Raw genomic sequence first — 18,784 nt, forward strand, 5'->3', positions numbered from 1 at the left:
TTGCCACAGACAGCTTTCTCTTCAGTAGTAGAGTGCCTGCTCCAGAAGATAAGAGGTAAAGCAAGAAAGAGCACGCAAGAACAAACCAGGAGATTAAGACCCGTAGTCATACCGCACTCTCACCGTATAGCTCACAATCTGAAAAAGGTCCCGAATAAATTCCAAGTCCCGGTTGTCTTCTCAGCTCCTTCAAAATTTGCTATATTGTGCTCGCGTTAACAACAACAACAACAACAACAAAAACAGAAAGCGTGACCTGTGGAACCCAGCATACCGATCCACTTGTCAGTTGCCAGGAAGGGGTGGTTTATCAAATTCCGCTTTCATGCAAAAAGGTTTACATTGGAAAAACGGGGTGTTGTTTAAATGAAAGGCTAAAAGAACATGAACGCTCACAGGAAAAAGGAACTGGTTCCAATATGGCCATGCATTGCAAAGAGTGCGGGTGCAAGCCTCGCCTAAGAGATACCATTGTTCTGGACAGAAGTCATGACAGCGTTGCCCGTGAGCTTAAGGAAGCCTACCACATTAAAAGGAAGGGCCTGGAATGCGTCAGCAAACCATACAAAACTCTATATAAAAGTGAAATGTCCTTTTTAGAAACCGTTCGAACTCAGCACGTTGCTGCGCTTGGTGAAATTCTTAATCTTTTAGTTTTTAATGGGGTACTCCCTTACGGAGGTGTTGTGGGTATCGCGTAACCATTATCATTTATGGTCCTTTGGCCCTATCAAGACGTGTCATCATTTACAATCATTTTATCGCCTTTTCCCTGGTTACCATGTGATTTTCGACAACGTGTGAGTTGCGCTGCCAGATTTGCGTATATATTGTGTATTTCTCATCAGTTGTTAGTGAGCGCTCATCCGTGTTTCTTCTTGTGTCGTCTGTTTGGCGCTTTAGTACTTCAGTTCTTACTTTCGCCGTTTTGTCAAAAACTTCACCGACGTTTCTTGGCCTTTGACAGATCTAAAGAAGAACACACCGTTCTCCTGGGGCCCTGAGCAAGCTCAGGCGTTCACCGCTCTCATCGGGTTTCTGACCACCCCTCCCATACTTGGCCACTTTGATCCATCTGCACCGACCGAAGTCTACAGTGACGCAAGTGGCCACGGCGTCGGCGCTGTTCTCGCCCAACAGCAAAATGGTACCGAGTGCGTGACAGCTTACTCCTGCCACCTGCTGTCACCTTCTGAGAGAAATTACTCCATCACCGAGCAGGAGTGCTTGGCTTTAGTTTGGGCTGTCGCCAAGTTCCGGCCATATTTGTCGTTACAGACCACGACGCCTTGTGTCGGCGGTCTTCCCTCCGGGACCCCAGAAGGCGACTTGGTCACTCGACTTTGCGGCTCCAGGAATTTTCATTTGTTGTCAACTATAAGTCCGGACGTCTGCACAAGGACGCTGATTGCCTCTCGCGTCACCCCGTAGATCCTCTAGATCCTGTTGCGCATGATCCGATGACCTCAACTGCGTGACAGCTTTGACTGACAAGACCAACATGCACGCTGAACAATAACGCGACGCATCCTTACAATCCATCATCGCCGGAGTGCAATCTGGCAGCACCGACGGCACGTGCCGCATGTTCGTGCTGCACGACGGCATCCTCCACCACCGCAATATCAAGCCTGACGGCCTTGAGTTGCTCCTTGTCCTTCCTCGTCATCTGCGATCCGTCGTTCTCCAACAACTTCACGATGTACCGACGACAGGACACCTTGGCGTTTTTCGTACATACGACCGCGTACAGCGTACGACGCCACTTCTTCTGGCCGCTTCTCTACCACTCTGTGCGTCGTTATGTCGCAACTTTCGATTGTGTCAGCACCGGAAAAAACCTCCCCTACCACCTGTCGGACGACTCCATCCAATTGAAGTTGCCTCTGAACCGTTCTTTCACGTAGGCCTCGATCTGCTTGGTCCTTTTCCGACGACGACTAGAGGGAATAAGCGGATCGCTATCGTTACTGATTACGCGACACGCTACGCGATAACAAAGGCGCTGCCGAGTAGTTGCGCAACTGACGTCGCCAATTTTCTCCTTCACAATGTCATTTTCCAGCACGGTGCACCTCGACAGTTACTTACAGACGGCGGCTGCTCGTTCTTGTCTCGAGTTGTGGACGACCTCCTCCGCTCTTGTGCCACTGAGCACAAGCTGTCCATCACCTACAAGCCACATATGAACGGTTTTACGGAAGGTCACAACCGAAAATTCGCAGAGATGCTGTCGATGTACATTTCCAACGATCACCGTGACTGGGAAGCCACGCTTGCCTACGTGAGATTCGCGTATAACTCGTCCCGACATGACACCGCAGGATATTCACCCTTTTATCTTTTGTATGTTCTTACCCCACTTTGCCCTTTGACACTATCCTACCTTCTGTGCCCCGCGTTGCCACTGAGTAGGCTCGTGAAGTCATCGATTGCGCTCACATGGCACCTCAGGTCGCCCGATTTCGCTTATTAGCCTCGCAGGCATCTTCAAAATTAGCGTTACGACCGGTGCCATCGCGATGTTCAGTTCGCCCCAGGTGCTTGGGTGCTGCTTTGGTGACCATGTCGTCGGGTCGGCCTCTCCCAGAAGCTTCTCTCCCGCTACACAGGGTCTTATGAAGTCCTAAGTCAAGTTAACGACGTCAATTACGAGATCGCTCCGTTACAGTTTCATCCAGCCTCAAGTCCGACGCCTGTTGACGTCGTGCACGTTTCGTGGCTGAAGCTATATTTCGCTCGCAGTTCTTCGCCTACCACAAGCCGGGACAGCGTTTTAGCACCCGGGGGTCCTGTTACGGAAGGATGAAAGAAGAGAGAGGAAGAAGATCGCGCGACGCTCGCTGCTGTGTTGTTGCTAGTCAGCCATTTTAACCCCATTGACTCTGCATGTATACACATTGTAAATACAGTGTTATACTCCCAACATCCCCGTAACATATTTAGCCTATTTAGTAAGCTGCGTTGAGTAATATGTTGGTACACTTATGTACGATTGGTACCTAGGTCATACTTTTTGGAACACGTACATTTCATACATACCTGACCCAAGCATCAAGATTACAGATTGTGCTATGGCCATCATCCAAGGGTTCCCTGCATTTATGCTGGCTCCTCAATTATGTAGACACTGTTGTGGGTCAGGGCTTCGCCACTACAAAATAAGTTCGGAAAGTTCAGAATTAATTTATAGCAGTGGCACATTAAAGCTGTCACATTGTGAACGCATGCGAGAAGTATCTAAATATAGTCACGAAAATAATCTTTGTACTTTAGCAGGGTGGCCACAGCGGGATCCCTTCATCACAGTAGAATGTTTAACAGACAGGAAGCAGCAGCAGATTACAAAAAAATGTTTGTTTACATAAAATAATTTTTTCATAAAGTAGTTTAAGCAACTTCCTCGTGTCATGTTTAGTTAAGTATAAGCTATGCCAACACATCTTGTCTTGAAAAGTAAGCTCTACTAGTAGTAAGCTTAGACTGCTTACATTTCTTTTCTCTAAAACTGCTCGCTAATCGAGCACCTCGTAAGCAGAGAATATTTGCAACATCGAAGCATTTATACACGAGGAAACGTCATTGCAGTAAGAATCGGTGAAGAAGCAAATGAGTCGTTATTGTGCAACTTCAGCAGAAAAGCGGGAGCTCACGCCCAGGCGCACACGATGAACACGATTATTTCGGAATGTAATATTTCTCATCCGAAGAAAACGCTTATCAAGATTTTCCATTTCTGACTGAGGCAATAAACACGCTATGCTAAATTCTGACAGCCAGCGCTCATCAAGCATCAGCACAGGTTCCACTGTTGTCGTGGCAGTTCTATTTCTTGCGCTCGTGCACTCTGTGCACACAGGAGAAGCACGCACAATGCGCGTGTAGTTAGCAAGCACGATTACTTACCTATTGAATGTTACGATGTGGCCGAAAAGTGCTTTCCAAGTTGCCGGTGCTGCATTGACTCCCAGCATACATGCCGCTACGCAGTGGACGAGCTGAGGCACGCTAACAACACGAATTATTTCTTTGCGACGTCCACCGAACTTCCCACAACCAGACACAAAGAGAACGCACTCCACGACATGAAAATTGTTGGTCTACATTTGCCTGGCGCGCCACGCATACGGTGACTTTCCAGAGAGACACAAGCTATCTTCTGGCACTTCGGTGCACACGAACTAAGTCACATTTCATTACAACTAACATAAAACCCCACGAATAAACAAACACGCGGCAACGGCTTGCGTGACCGACAGTACTTTGAAAATTGCGGAGTTTCTCGCAATTACACCTACAGGGAAATATGGCGCCGTCGTCTATGCGAGTTTTCCTAAGGGACGCTGTGCTGTCATGGTAATGGCGGTAAGATTGCATTCCCTTCGGCGTTAGGTGCAACCTTTAAGTAACTTTCTTCTAGTATTTTTTAACGCCTCTCTACATTCGGCGGTAATTCCGCTCGATTGGAAAGTAGCACGTGTTGTCCCTATATTACACTAAGGTGACCAAAATTCAGTCTCGAATTACCGTCCGATTTCCATATTATCCTTTTCTTGTAAATTAATTCAGTACATCACTGCTGACTACACTAATGATTTCTGAAACGAGCGTAACATTTTACCTGCTTTCCAACATGGCTTAAGGAAGGGGCTCTCGACAGTCACCCAATTAAGCACAGTCATTCACTCGTTTGCTTCTGTCCTTGGCAAGGCTGGCCAAATAGATGGGATATTTTTGGATTTTCAAAATGCTTATGATGTAGTTCCTCATGGAAAATTAATTCCTAAATTAGAATTCCTTGGTTTTCCTGGCTTTTTCCTATCCTGGGTTTCTGCTTGCTTAACGCGTCGAAAACAATACGTAGTGATTGATGGGCAGCAGTCCAATTCTCTTTCAATAGCGTGTGGTGTGACTCAAGGCAGCGTGCTTGGCCCGCTACTATTTCTTATTTATTGTAACGACATAGTTGATATCATTGAGGCCCCTGTGAAAATTAGTCTGTTTGCAGACGACTGTTTAATTTTGATTTATTTATTGATTTATTTATTGGCACCTCAAATACCCCATTTGGCGTTTTACATGAGGGGTGGGCATATTTAGATCATATTTTCAATGAATGCCTTGAATGACGAATGACTGGAGTGGTGCACCGCTTCAGCAGGTAGATGATTCTAGTCTTTCGCTGTTTGAACGAAGAAAGAGTTAAGATGAGCGGAGGTGCACCACGATATTAATACAGTTATTGATCAACTACATCTTCAATTAGCCTTAAACAAGATTCTTGAGTGGAGCAACAAGTGGAGAACGAAACTTAACTCTGATAAATCTGTGCTTGTACGTATTACGAAAATAAAAACTACCCATTAAGTTTTCTTATTCTATTGACCAAGACCCCTTGGCCGAAGTGAACGAGTACAAATATATTGGAATTACAATTACTAACAACCCAAATTGGTATAGCCACATTGCTGCTACCGCCTGTTCTGCATTTAAAAAGCTATGTCTACATCGCCATAGGCTTAAACATGCATACTATGAAGTAAAGTCACTAGCCTATACGACTTTTATTTGACCAAAATTGGAACATTCGTGCGTTATTTTGGACCCATTTACCAAAATCATTATTAACGCCCTTGAAAGGATAAAGAAAAAAGCCATACGTTTGTTTTTCAAATACGGCCGAGAAGAGTCTATAACTGAATTATTGTGCACAAATGGTTTTCACTATTTCCAAACTAGCCGAAAAATAATACCCCTGAAGTTCCTTTACTCCTTCATAAGCCGTAAATTTTCGTTAGAACCTAGTCCATACATAACTCTTCCTGCATCCAGGAAAGCCCGTCATTCCCACTCCCTCACTCTCTCCCCTTACGTCGCCAGGACAAACCTCTTAAATTTTTCTTTCTTTCCTCGAAATATAGAAGAATGGAACCTCATCTGTTTCTATCATCTGAACTCCCCTGGATCAATTCAAACTCATATTATCAGTATTTCTTAGGTTACATTGCTGTTTTGTACTACTTTGTTTCCTTTCCTAAGTGTTGTTTTCCTGTTTCCTTTCCTAAGGTTTCATGGCTCACTGAGAACGATGCCAATCTGATGTCTCAATATACCAGCATTCCCATGAATACCACAGCGCAGCAGCGCCAGATTTGCCTTTAGGTAATATAGTGAGAAACTCTATGAAAAATAGAGAACAGGGAAGATGGATATCTGGTATGAGCGTCTCCTTTGACGAGGGGCGGTGGGTAACGCGACCAACAGGTCGCATGGGGTGAACGTCATCTGTGGACTAGTGCGGTTGTTGTGGCCCCCGTGATGCCTGAAATATTAAGCAGTACTCTCTCGTTCTGTGCCGTGTAGCGCTCAACAACGTATAGCTATTGCAAGACAAAAAGAAGCATTGAACCGTCTTTATTGTAAGCTATAGTTTACCGTAGAAACAAATTGACGCATTTTTGATCTTGCGCTTCTGCCGTATGCAGTCAGCAAAAGCATGGCCTTCGAGGTCCGGGCTTCAGTCAGCTGTATTGAAGTCTCTTCATGACATTTTGCGATTCCCCCTGTGCTACCTCCACCGTCACTTGGTTTTAAATAACTTTCGACTGTCGTCAACATCAACTGTAGCCTGAGGAGATGTCGAGACGGTATTGGAGGTACGTTCGTGCAATGTGCGGTGTTATTGTGCGTATTTTAACTGTTTCAATTGGAAAGTATCAAATCTACGAGGTTTCATCATTCGTGTGGCGCAGGTTACACCGCTGTCACCCGCATTTGCTTTCGTGTCGGTGAGTTGAATTTGCGCAGGTTGCGCTCCTGCCGTCCGTGCCTTCTGTGTTTATCGTGCGACTCCCGAAGAATCCCGAGAAAAAAACATGTCTCTGCAGCTCATGCAATGTACCCCCACCACAATTGAGAAAGTCGTCCAGGCAGCAATAACGAATACCGCCGCAAGTATAGCCAGTAAGGTTACCACACTAGAGGCCAAGGTCGATGGACTTGTAGTGCAACAAAACAACTTTATAGCCCACATCAAGAAGACCTATGTAACAAAACAGCCCCTCAACACGTCACTAAATGACATTCAGCCCGACAGAAAGTGGCCGCGAGCAAACGGCCGAAGTGCCTCTCGTTCAGTTTCACCTACTCGCGAGTGCCGGCAGGGAACAGAAACAACCGAAGAGGGTGGTCCCTAATCACAAGACTACAAATGCGCTCTCGACTCTCTGCATATGACAGTGGAACTGCCGTTCCTATCGACCACGGCATGTTCCCTTACAAGACTTTGTAAAACAAGACCCACCCGACCTCATAGCCCTACAAGAAACAAATACTCAAAACGTTCGGCTGCAAGGGTACAATGCCCACGTGCAAACAAAATGCACGGCAATTCTCCCTAAGAAGAATTTCACTGTACAGCAATTGGCACCCGTCAATACACCGATCGAACACACCTTAATGGAAATCGTACCGGAGAGGAAATTGCTGAAGAGCGTATTCGTAGTGAATGTGTACAGCCCTCCCAGGACCCCCTTTCAGACTTTGGCCACCTTGTCCGAGAAATTAAGAAACGCACCGATGGTCATCAAGTTGTTATAGTAGGGAACTTCAACGCCCCACACATGGCCTGGGGATACCAGACCACCACGAAGAAAGGAGCCCGAGTGCTTGACACTGCACAACAGCACAGACTCGCCATGTGGAATGACCCACTCCAAACAACGAGGATAGGCAATAGTGTCTCCAGAGACACCAACCCGGATCTCCCCTTCACTCTAAACGTGTCCTCGGCAGAATGGAGTCGACTCCCAGAAACCCTGGGCAGCAATCACCACATCCTCCAACTAACTGTGGCTCACACTCGGCAGCCCGCTAGGCTTGGAACGGCCCGGGTAATGGAGTGGAAGTCGGTCAGAGACGTGCTAAATGTCGAGACCACCATCTAGAACATAGATGAGATGACTGGCTGCAGAAAGTCCTCGACACGGCAGAACGCCACGCGAAAACAATACAGCTGAATGAAGTGGTGCCAGCCGCCGACACGCACCTCCTCCACCTCTGGGAAGCCAGAAGAGCTCTCCTCAAGAAATGGAAGAGACAGAAGTTAAACAAGAAATTAAAGAAGCGAATTGCCCTCCTCACCGAGCAAGCACAGGCATACACGGAGAGATGACGAAGACAAAACGGGCACGCATTCTGCCACAAACTCCAGGGAACCCTGAGCACAAAGACAACGTGGCATCTCCTGCGCGCCCTTCTCGACAATGGCCCTACGACGACGCAGCAGTGACGGCACCTCTGTAGGCTCGTGCACAACCACGCCGGATCGGAAGAGAACCTCCTCCGAGAAATTCAGAAGAAGCACTGCGGCGACCCACCCGTTAATACGACGGCACATGACAAAGTCTACAGTGGGAAACCAAACCACGACCTTGACCAACCGTTTACGCATGCTGAACTCTCTGCAGCACTATCGACGCTCACCAGAAACACCAGCCCGGGAAAAGATCGGACTATCAACAAGCATCTTCGGAACCTTCCGAAGAAGGCTACCGCAGCCCTGCTCCAGTACTTCAATGCATGCTGGGAGAAAGGAGAGCTACCGGCTGCCTGGAAGCACTCGCATATTACCATGATCCCCAAACCAAATAAACAGCTCAGCATCGAGGACCTGCGCCCAATTTCTCTTACCTCGTGCGTAGGGAAACTTTTCGAGCATATGATATACACAACCGGCTAACCTCTTACCTCGAAGACAACGGATATTTTCCAAACACTATGCTCGGTTTCAGGCAGAACCTGTCAACGCAAGATGTCTTCCTTCTACTCAAGGAAGAGCTCATCGACCACCTGAGTACCGAAAGCAAATAATCGATTTTAGCCATCGACGTAAAGGGAGCGTTTGACAACGTCACTCACGAAGCTATCCTCTGCAACCTCGAAGACCTGGGCTGCGGGTCTCGGACATACGACTATGTCAGGAATTTCCTCAGGAGCCGCACAGCCACAGTTGGAATATACAACCTGCGCAGCGATAGCTTCCGACTACCGAGCAAAGGCATCCCGCAGGGTTCGGTCACATCGCCGTTGCTCTTAGGTCGCAATGATGAAACTACCAAGCCACCTCAACGCGATTCAAGACGTAAGATGCGCTTTCTATGCAGATGATATCACTTTATGGACAAGGGCCTCAAGCACAGGAACACGAGAAACACGCCTACAGGAAGCAGTAGATACCATCGAGAGCTACTTGCACAAATGCGGCCTCCGCTGTGCTCCCGAGGAACACGTCGTCCTCAAGTCAAGAACGAGAGGCAGACCACCCGGCTACGATGAGCCCGATCCCGACCTCACCCTCAATGGAACGCCTATTCCAAAAGTAGAAACTCTACGAGTTCTTGGGCTACACATACACCAAGACGGGTCTGGGGGGCCACCCTCCCGCGACTGCAGCGAACGCTATCACAGCTCACGCATCTCATCAGGAGAGTTGCAAGCCATAGAAGCGGACTTTGCATTGAACACACTATGGTTCTGGCAGCGTTTGCGATTTTCAAAGCTCTTACGTATGGCGGCAAGTGATAAAATCACATGCAGGTATCGCGACGACTGGCTTTTTCGATTGACAACGAGAGACACAGCGAGTTTGCCTAGTCTGTTGTCAATCGCGTCGGCTAAGCGCCGTGACGACTTCCTGGCGATAGCATGTAATATACGCTGAATGTGCACCTAAGTTAGAATTCATTTAGCGCGGAGGATTTGTTGTTATATCCAACGAATGACGAACGACTGTCGTGTTTTCGTAGCGACGCGAGATGGCTGACACGCGATCTTTCTTGGATAGCCTTCATTGCAGCTCGCTGGACGGATCACGTTTCTCCGGTGCTGTGCTGTTCCGCGATGTTAGCGCGCGCGTGGTGGTGCAACTCTGAGTGAAAAAGTAGAGCGCTCGCTCCGCGTTCCTAAGAGCAGTGGCTGCCTGATCTCTTAGAAGCAAAACGGTGTGCTCTTGGGGCAGCGTGCCTCCGTAATACATCGCCATGTAAGGGGCCAGTTTCCTACATTTGAAGAAGAAGATTAAGCTGCCTTTTGTTCTCTATCGCCGCAAGAGTAGAACCGGCTTTCTACTTTCTGACAGAAGGGAAGAGTGAAAAGCACATTTCACTCTCTCCTTGGTGATGGAGTGAACAATGCATTTCACTCCACTCAACATTTTGCGAGAGTAAAACAACGCTTCGAAGAGCAAATCGGCCACTTCACTCCTGCGATACCCTCCCTAGTTTTTAGAATGCAGCGATATCAGCGGCTGCAAGGGAAGCCTGAATTGAAGGACCTCTGCTGCGGAAAGTTTAACGCTCTCGTTGATGTACTTTAGTAAGATCGTTTGTGCAAAACGAAGGAGCGCTGTACATAGACGTTTGTTTGCAGCTTCTTGGCTGCGATGTGTACCGGTCGTGCATGCAGGGGCTTGTTCGTATACCCCGCGAATCACCGTGGAAATCTCTCCGACGCGTTGCACGACGGACCGCGCGCAAGGCCGACGCGACGGAGATCGCCACCGCTGAAGTCTGTTGTTTGCCGTTGAAATCGCAGGGATGGCTGCAGGCGACGCAACGAGGAGGCAGCGTGATGCATTTTGTCGTCTGTTTCGATTAGTAAACATCACTGTGACGGTGAACTCGCACTTTCTGCTGCTATTTGTCCATGAGTTTGTGAAATGCTGCCGACAATTATACAACGACTTGTTCTCCATCCGATGTACAAACGGTGCGATTTAGCAGATTGAGAGGCCGTACAGCACACCCAAAACACGTCTTGCACAGGCGCACAGTATCTATAGTCGGATACAACTTTAGAAAAAAGGGGAGGCCCCGCCCAGATGACCGAAGCGCGACAGCCGATAGCCTCCGCGACTAAAATAGTCCCGCTCGAAACACCGTGCTCCTGAAGCGCGTAATTCTCGGTATAAATAAAGACTTTTGCATTTTGATGACTGGTTTATTAGAGTTCTCATGTGCTGCAGCACATGCCGGATAGCGGCAGAAAAATAACCCTGTGCCTTTCACAACGCTGCCCGTCGTCTGCTCTTTAGCTTCATTGCAAGTGACAAAAGTAGAAAGAGCAGCTCTGCAACGCTTTTGCGCTTGTTCACTTGTACACGGCGTATCTACTACTCGTTTCTCATGCTTAAAATGAATCAGTTGCTATAGAAAAAGCACTTACATAAAACAATGCATTTATCGCAACCATTACAAACCTGGGGCGAGAATACGGTCGAGGCAGGAAGGTGCAAAAATGCTTCATTCATCGTTTTAAATAAATACTCTTGGTTTCAAATAGCATAAAATTTATATTTTTTGGTTTTGTGTTTTCACAATTTCACAGCACGCATTCTACAGCTTGCGCGTGCAGTGAGAACTGGTGTACAGCAATCAATCGATGGTGCCACACAACACTCGAACACCGTCGCTTCGTCGGTATTCCGGTAAAACGCAGGCGGACGGGGCATTGGGGCGTTGGGGCTGCAACACGATTATGCCAGTGCCGAAAATTTACACCAGCAACGAAGAAGAATACGCTCGGTTAATCCAATATTAACTGTTTCTGTCTGTTTGAGCACTGCGCCACCAGGTGGCTGCACCATGCAGACCGCTCGACCGCTCACGTTTACGCCTCCGCCCCAACGCCCCAACGCGCCGGGCGTCCGCCTGCGTTTTACCGGAATACCGGAAAAGCTAAAACCTCTCTATTGATAGTTTACGCTAAGTTGACGGCGACAAATCTTTGCGTTGAAGGCTTCTTCTGCAAATAGTTTCTGTTGCGCAAACTTTTCTGATTTCTCCTGAGAGTGGTTTTGCTTCATCATTTCAACCCATCCGACGAAAAACACACCCGCCGCTACCGTAGGCACCAGTCTTTGGAAAACTTTCTCGCCATAGCTTCACTCGGGAGCGAAATCAAACAACCAGGAACAAGTACGCAGGATGTGTGTTCGCAGCGGTCGCCGCGGGATCCTGTTTACAGGCAAAGAATAGCACAGCGCCAGGGATGCTCGCTGCAATGTTCCTTCAACGGATCACTGCTCAGAATAAATGCGCGCGGCATAAATGGCGCATCGTAAGTTCGTAGTAATATTTCCGGCATGATAGACCCTCACAAACACTACTGGAATTCACTCTGACGAGGGGCTGAAGCACACAGCTGTCGCGACCTCGCCCAGTTCGAAGCGCGGGCGGCCATCTTCTCCGTCGGCGGGGTCACCAGCCGTCTGGCTCATGACGTTTGTCCAGAGCGCGCGCCCATTGGTGGATGCTCGTCTGCCTCCGCCTTGGAGGAGTAAACGCCCCCTTTTTTCTAAAGTTGTTGTAGTCGCATTGGCATTTCCTGGGACACTGAAAACGTTCTGGCGGATTTTCAAGCGTACAACGCACAACCCAGTGAGTTGGAGTGGTGCAAAGAACCTTGACACCATCGGTCGTTGCAGCTTCTCGGTGCACTGATTATTCGCTCGCTCGGCAAATACTCTTATGAGATAATCAGCGAAGGCACTGGAGCTTCATAAGCTTCTGACGGACGCGCGCTCACACACACGCACGTCACTATACCAAAAATGGTATTTAAAGCTCCCATACTGCCACGTGACTTGAAACACCATGGGGAGCATTATCGGCTGATGTCGTTTTTATACTCTGTTTCTAACGAATGGGAGTAAAATGACGACAAAAGCCGTCTTCAATCCATTATGGCCGGATAAATGATTGAGGCATGGGAGGTTTTCGGGGCTGATAAAACTCCCATCTCAGCTAATTTTTGCTTACAGTGTAGAGAGGAAAATTCTCTATTGTAGAACAATTAGGCCGCGCTTGAACTTCGCGTAGATGGTCTCCGAGATGCGTGGTTCGCCGGTACGTGTGAACACTGAGAAATAATACCTTCCTCCGTGCGTGAATTTGTGGCACGGCGCGCTAAGCGGGATGCTTCAAAGCTGTGTGACGCGGGTTGCATTCAGCCCAGAGCCAGAGAAGTCCCAAGCAATTTGAATTTTTCGTTGAAGAGCGCTCTGAACGAGGTTAAGCCCTAATTTTCAGGGTGCACTACCTTCGGAATTGGCCCACATTTTTAGATTGGATCGTTCCATATTTTTCCTTAGATAACCACAAAGAAAACTGGTGGAAATTATTATTGCGAATAATGCTCTTCGCATTAATAATTTCAGGAGTACAGTGGGTAGCTGAAATCGTACAGAGCTTTATCTACATGGTCAATTTTTAAAAGGATGTTTGCGGTGCCGAAATGATGATTGTCATTTTCAAAATGAACGTGGAGCGCTAATGTAAGTACTGCACTTGAACTTCCTGAAGCGGCCTTGCAGGTCGCTGTTGTCACGCTCTACCGCAACGGGACTACTGCAGAAAGTGCAGCGAAATAGAAAAGACCTGGAGATACCAACTGTCTTTCTTCGGTGTCAGTCGCTGTTGATCGATCGTCTTTCGCATATTTAAACGATGCATTAGGTATACTTTTTTTTCTCCTTGTTGGAAGTGTTGGTGCAAATTCTTTTCTCCGCGACGCTGCGAACGCCGCAGCGAGCTGTAACTCGTCGCTCACCGACACGCTGTAGATGAAGCGCTTCCACCACTCGGGCGGGAAGCGCTTGCGCACGGCGCGCATGACGCGCGCGGTATCGTCGCCGCCACCCGAGCAGCCGACGACAACCCGACCACGCCCGAGCCTGTGCGTGGTGACGATCACGTGCTCCAACATGGGCAGGATCCGCTCGATGCCGTAGTGGCGCAATCGGTGGGGTGCTGGCGGCACCGACAGCACCATCCGCCCCGTCCACTGTGCACGTAGCGTGTGCAGAAAATTACGCAAGTTCTCGGTGTCCGATCGTTCGCCGCACAGGCCTTGCGGGTGATCCCAGTCCAAATGCAGGCCCTGGAAAGCACAGTACACACGGTAGCCTACGTTTTACAGAGAAACTTTTAAAGGTATACTGCAACAAAATTACTACTGCAACCATCATGTACACGAACGAAGTCATATTGGCGCAATCGTAGGGATCGTCACTGCATAAATTTTTTATTGCAGCCCGCAACAGCCCTAAAGCAAATGACATGCAGACCTAGTTGCTAGATGTTATGACGTCGCCTCCGAAATGACATCGCCTCCTGCACGTCGCCTCCGAAATTCTTGAGCGCTCTGTAGCCCAGGAGTAAAGGAGCCACGCGTTTTGGTCATGCGTCACTTCGGGCTAGCGGCAATGGCAGAGTTACTTTTTTTTGTACAGATGCTGTTAATGCGACTAGAGGTGCTCGCAAACGTTATATTGTAGCACTTTTCAAAGGAGTACACCAACCAAACTGCTTTATCGTGGGTGACCTTGTGCCGGGAAACTAAAGGTTAAAACACTTTTACACAATTTGCAAGCAGAGTTAACAGGACTCTTTGCAACAGACCACGCACACGCCTCTTTGGACACACTTCCTTGGCGGCCCGAAGACCAGGAAGCACACCGTCGCTTCTCTTTGGACGATGGACTCGGGCGCTGTCACGTGCGCATGCACGAGAGATACACGCTTTCTCGCCGTGCGCGAGGCGTTGCTAGCGCTCTTATAATGGCGCTGCGATGAGCCACTTGGAAGGGTACCTCGATAGATATGCTCGTAACTTGGATGTGGAGAGCTCTCCGCGTAATTAGTCCCCCTCTGAAGATGCATCGTCCCGATGCTTGTGAAACAAATTCGAGATATAGATGTGATTTCATTGCCTGTCATAGTAGTAAGGCTTCATGCGAACTACGTGTACTACCTTCGCAAAGTTGTACTGCTTTAATCTTTCTTATTCATGAGATGACTTCACAATTTAGGTCACCTACTCGGTGAAAAACTTTGTAAGGACGAAAGAATCGCTGAAGCAGCTTTCCTGTTGTCTGCGTCTCCGTATTGAAAGGTGTACTGAAAGGTATCCGTATTGAAAAGCGTTTCACCGTCTAATAAATGTTATAGCTCAGCGCAGGACACGCCTGCACGTATCGGAAGTTCCTCGCGTGTTATCAATGGCTCTATCCATTGTCTGTTGTCACCGAACCTTGTGTAATCTGCTTGCAAGTATGCGCGACGCGAATTGTGTAGTATTTTCTAGAAGATACGCGGGCACCAGCGATTACTCTGGAACGTTCAATGATTCATGTATAAAAGCCGACGCGCTTGACCCACGAATCAAATTTTCGATGATTGCCGACTGTGTTTGCAGCTATCGTGCTTTGAATGTAGCTTGCTTTTCTGTACATAGCTTCCCGTAATAAAGAGTTATTTTCGCTATTTACAGGTTTGCTACTGTGTTGCGCACCGTAACTACCACGTGACAATATCCAAACTTTATCGCCTTACTGGTACTGCACTACTCTGCGGTGCAGGTTGGAGTAGCATGCGTTCCTAATATGCTGCTGGTGTATTCGACACCGTGCCAGCTGGCGGGCTTCTTCAGTTCGCTGTAGGAAGTCGTCCACGTCGTATGGGTTGTTATTGTCATCATCTGCTGGTAACATTGCCTTCAGTGTGGTTGTGACTGTGCGTCCATAGACAAGTTGAAATGGAATGGCATGAGTTATACCGAGTACAACCACATTATAGGCGAAAGGAGTGTAAGGCGTAAGCCAAGACGGCGTTCCAAGTCTTAAGTTCAAGGACCACATACTTGGACAGCATGCCGGTCAGAGTTCGGCTTAGATGTCCCATCAGACCGTTTGTTCGGGGATGGTATGAAGTACTTTTCCCGTGACTGGTGTGAGCCTTCTACGTCAAACACTGCATCAACTCGGCTGTGAAGGCTGCTCCTCGATCGGTAATCACGACCATTGCTGGACCATTTAGTAGGACTAAACCATAAATGAAGAACATAGCAACTTAAACGGTCATTCCTCGCTCAAGGAAGCGAGTTTAAGCATATCGTGCATAATAGTCCGTCGCTAATGCGCTCCATCTCTTCCCTGACGATGACGTTGGGAACGGTTGAAAAAGCTCCATTCCAACTTGTTGAAATGGAATCTTCGGTGCGCCTATAGGCGATAGAAGCTTGGCCAATTTGACTGGTGGTGCTTTGCCCCTTTGACTTTCGCGACATGTCTTCATGAAGTGCTGTACCAACACCAATCAGTTCAGTCCAGGTATATCTGACACGAATTCCGCCAACGTGCGGCTGACACTTAAGTGACCAGATGATGGTTTATCACGTCAAATTTCGTAAAGTTTCGGCCGCATGGCTGACGGCATGACGAGTGAAAACTTTTCTCGGTTGTTCTTACAGTTCCTCTTGTAGAGCACATTACCTGTGAGGCAAAATGACTATAAACCACTCATAAACATACATGGAACTTGGACGTCGTGCCCTTCGAGGTGCTGGATGAGTGGCAAAAGTTCAGTGTCGGCCCGTTAATGCTCGGCAGTTTAAGAAGTTTTCAACATAGTAACCAACGGGAAATCTTCTGAAGGAGCAGAACGGGGCAAGCAGTCAGGATCGTTATGTTTTCTTCCAGGCACGTATACAAAAGCAATGTCATATTCTTTCAGCATGAGGCTCCACATTGCAAGTCATCCTGATGGGACGTTTAGGCTTGCTAACCAACAAAGGGAATGGTGATCGCTGAATGCACGGGACAGCCTGCCGTAGAGATATGGTCGGAACTTCCTGATGAATCATATGACAGCCATACTTCTTTTCGGTCACAGAGTAGTTTGTTTCAGGTTTCGAGAGAGTGCGGCTAGCACACGCTATAACTTTCTCTTCCCCATTTTGCCACTGAACTTGTGGGGTTCTCACACCCATGCACTTGCGACAAAGGAACGACCACACAGTAGAGCAAACAATCACAAGGGCATTTATTGCACCTTTCATAGATCAATGCCTGCTAGCCGAGTTGCTAAACACAAAACATGCCGATGGGCGCGCGACAAATCTAGGAAGTCCGACTCACCGCGACCAGATAGCGAGCGAATATGTTCGCCCCATGCTGGGTCCCAACACTTGGTCGTTCGCGCGTACGGTCACGCGAACGGTGGCGCGTTCGAAGGCAGGCCACGCGAGGCGGTCTCGCAGAAGCATGGATCGGCGCCCGCGCGGGACATCCGCGTCGCTTGACGATCTCGAACCCAAGAGCAAGCGCCTTGTCTTTCGGCGCCCAAGTAACCCCGTCTGTCGGCGGCGTTAGCAGCGCAACACTCACGCCATCTCGCGTCCTCTCTCGTACTGCGCCTCAACCACTCCGACCACCGCGGGTGCCAGGCCACGCGGCGAAGCCGGATTACAGGAGATGCGTGAGAGTCGCGCATCCCCACAAACTAGAACCACGCCGAGACCAAGATTGCTTGCATCTGTTTAGAATTATGTATCCATCATGTCGAGGAAGTGGGTCAGGATCAGCGTGACTTGAAATCGTTCTTTTAATTAATTGAAGGCAACCTATACTTCGGTACGTAATATTAAAAGCACGTCTTCGTTCGTGAGTCTTGTTAGAAGTTGGGCAATTCTTGAGACTTCTAGAAGTCGCCTGTTATAAGCGCATATTCTGGAATATCGCCGTATTACCTTCCTGTCTGTCGGCTTCGGAAATTGCACAACGGCAATCTTCTTGTGTGATCCGAGCCAACACGTTGCGCGCTGATACGTGACCCTGAAAACGAAGTTCTTGGAATCCAAACTGGCACTTTTCCCGAATAATGGTGAGGCTTGCTGAGCGGATAGATTAGAGCACTAAACGCAGCCTCTGTACACGATGGTCTAATGCTGCGGAAAATACCACTACAGTGTCTAGATAAATCAAGCACGACTCTCATCTGACACCCGAGAACACATTGTCTATTATGCGCTTGAATGTCATCGGTACACAGCGGAGGCCGTGGAAGCGTTTTGACTCATACAGGCCGTCTGGGGTTGCGAAAGCAGTTCTTTTCATGGTCACATTCATCCACTTCAATTTGTCAATGCCCACTCATTCAACCTAACGAAGAAAAAAATGTTGCATGTCGTAGCCGATCCAAGTTTTCATCACCCGCCGTGGTGGCTAAGCGACTATAGCGTTGCGCTGCTAAGCAAGAGATGGCTGGATCAAATCACAGCTACGGCAGCCGCATTTCGCTTTCGATGGGGGGAAAATGCAAAAACGCCCGCTTCACATGCATTCGGCGCACGTTAAAGACACCCTGGTGGTTATAAATATTGCGGAGTCACCCACTATATCATGTCTCCGAATGAAATCGAGCTTTTGGCAGGTAGAACCCCCACAATCCAATCCAAGTTGTCATCGATGCGTGGCAAGGGGTATACATCACGCTTGCTCACGCTGCTAAATTTCCTGTAAAGAACACAGATTCTGAATGTATTCTCCTTTCTTCTCATAAGGACTATGGACGACACCCACAGGCTGGTTGATGACTGAAAGGCATCGTCCGTAAGCCTCTTTTGCACTTCCCTCTTTTTGATCTCTCGTTCAAATGGTGATACTTGGTACGAGTGTAGGTATACTGCACGTAGTCGCTTCTTCTGTTATTTACGGTGTTCAACAATAGGTGTAGGCGGAACCTTTGACGAGGTGGAGAAGCATTCTACTAAGTCGTTTTTGAGGTCTTCCATAATTTCTTTCTGAGCTGGCGACAGACTTGGACTGATTGGAACTGATGTTATGGCGTCATGCCTAGGTTGTGCAGCAGGTGGCCTTCACGCACTACTACGTACATAGCTGATTGCAATAAAGGTGTGCGGAAAGGAGATGGCTGTGTTCTTTCCG

At 48.2% G+C, this 18,784-nt stretch overlaps 1 protein-coding gene across 5 annotated transcripts in view; it reads right to left on the minus strand.

The window, feature by feature from the left end:
• The window catches only part of LOC139047605 (probable chitinase 2), a 343,683-nt gene that overhangs the window by 114,350 nt on the left and 210,549 nt on the right, over positions 1-18,784 (minus strand). For all 5 annotated transcript variants that reach the window (XM_070521462.1, XM_070521466.1, XM_070521464.1 and 2 more), the window contains one exon: positions 13,609-13,938. In XM_070521462.1, the coding sequence (XP_070377563.1) occupies positions 13,609-13,938 (330 nt within the window). The remainder of the gene's footprint in view (positions 1-13,608; positions 13,939-18,784) is intronic.

The sequence above is a fragment of the Dermacentor albipictus genome, chromosome 7 (genome assembly GCF_038994185.2).
Source record: "Dermacentor albipictus isolate Rhodes 1998 colony chromosome 7, USDA_Dalb.pri_finalv2, whole genome shotgun sequence".
In the NCBI taxonomy this organism is placed as follows: Eukaryota; Metazoa; Arthropoda; class Arachnida; order Ixodida; family Ixodidae; genus Dermacentor; species Dermacentor albipictus.